The sequence below is a fragment of the Trichechus manatus genome, unplaced genomic scaffold (assembly GCF_000243295.1).
Source record: "Trichechus manatus latirostris isolate Lorelei unplaced genomic scaffold, TriManLat1.0 scaffold00057, whole genome shotgun sequence".
Classification (NCBI taxonomy): Eukaryota; Metazoa; Chordata; class Mammalia; order Sirenia; family Trichechidae; genus Trichechus; species Trichechus manatus.
The window spans coordinates 383,277-384,706 of record NW_004443993.1 but is presented as its reverse complement, the minus strand read 5'-3'; the positions used below and the strand labels follow the sequence as shown (position 1 = coordinate 384,706).

The following is a 1,430-nucleotide window of genomic DNA, read 5'->3' as shown; positions in this document are numbered from 1 at the left end:
TCTCTATCAGCCCAGAACTAAAACAATTTCCAAGGCCAACTCTTCAGACAGGGATTAGACTGGACTGTGGGAGATAAAGTGATACTTGTGAAGAGTGTGCCTCTTAACTCAAGTAGATACGAGACTAAACAGGCAGCTTCTGTTCAGAGGTGCGACGGGAAGGCAGAAAGGGTTAGCAGCTGGTTGAATGGACATGGGGAGTGGAGAGGAGAGGAGTGTGCTGTCACAGTATAGGCAGAACAATTAGGCTCACGTAACAATGTATATGTAAATTTTTGTATGGGAGACTGACTTGAAATGTAAACTTCATTTAAACCACAGTAAAAAAAAAAAAAAAAAAAATCATACCATCCTTACCTACTGAAGCCAAGTTTCTGAAGGTTTCCATCATCACATCTCTGTAGAGTTTCCTCTGAGAAACATCCAGCAAAACCCACTCTTCCTGGGTAAAGTCCACGGCCACATCCTCAACAACCACTGAGTCCTAAAACATTCCATATATTCTGGATCAGCAAGGTACCATGTAATCCAATGTGTGCAAAAGAAGGGTGAAACTGACAGTTCTGGAAAAATGAGAATTCATAGGGATTTGATACAAGGTTCTGTGTTCTCGAAAGGCCTGCTTTAGGATTTAGCCATCAGCCTCTTCCCTTCGTTGTCTACATTCACTTCCTGACTGCATCCTGTCACCTATGTTTAACACTTCCCTACACACTGAGCTGGTCTCCCCACACACTAATTACAGTCTTATTCTTTTCTATCTTAGTGGACTACAGCAGTCAAAGTACACAGCAGGAATCAGAGAAATGCTCTACAAATGAAAGTCTTATTTCCACATTCATATTGCTTCCTTGCAAAAAAAAGAATTTCACCTCTTTTGATAAAACCCACCAGAACACTCAACACAGCATGAAGACCAGGTTGAAAGCAGGATGAGATATTAACTAAGAAACACTGAAGGACTGGCAGTTTGTCCATTTGCCCCTCACTAGCCATGGGAGGCTCAGGGGTCCAGACAAACTGACAACACAAGGGCCTGAGCTGGTAGTATTTTCTTGAAGAATTCCAGGTGATAAGGAGGTGACAGGACCACCTGCCAAAGAAAAAATATTCTGACACTTATAAATTTTTATGTGTCTGTCACCTGTTTTGCCTCAACTCAGTAATTACACTGTCATCCTCTCTGTTCCTTTTATGGAGTCATGGAAAGGTATCGAAAAGTTAAACAGAGCTGAGGTGAGATACACCAAACATGAGAATTCAGATACCCCAATTCTCAAATTTTGAGACTCAATAGTACTGTACACCAATTATTAGTGACAGCTCCTCTCAAAAAACATAAAACCAAACACCTGTGCAAACACACTCTAATGTTATAAAAAGGAGCCCTATCTCTGCAAGAACCAGAACAGCATGCCGTTGCATTTACT

At 41.3% G+C, this 1,430-nt stretch overlaps 1 protein-coding gene across 3 annotated transcripts in view; it reads right to left on the bottom strand.

The window, feature by feature from the left end:
• The window catches only part of LOC111820954 (zinc finger protein OZF-like), a 32,788-nt gene that overhangs the window by 8,237 nt on the left and 23,121 nt on the right, over nucleotides 1-1,430 (bottom strand). For 2 of the 3 annotated variants that reach the window (XM_023733183.1, XM_023733184.1), the window contains exon 3: nucleotides 358-484. In XM_023733183.1, coding sequence (XP_023588951.1) covers nucleotides 358-484 — 127 coding nt within the window. Of the gene's footprint in view, nucleotides 1-357; nucleotides 564-1,430 lie in introns of all 3 variants that reach the window. The other variant, XM_023733185.1, reaches the window with a different exon arrangement.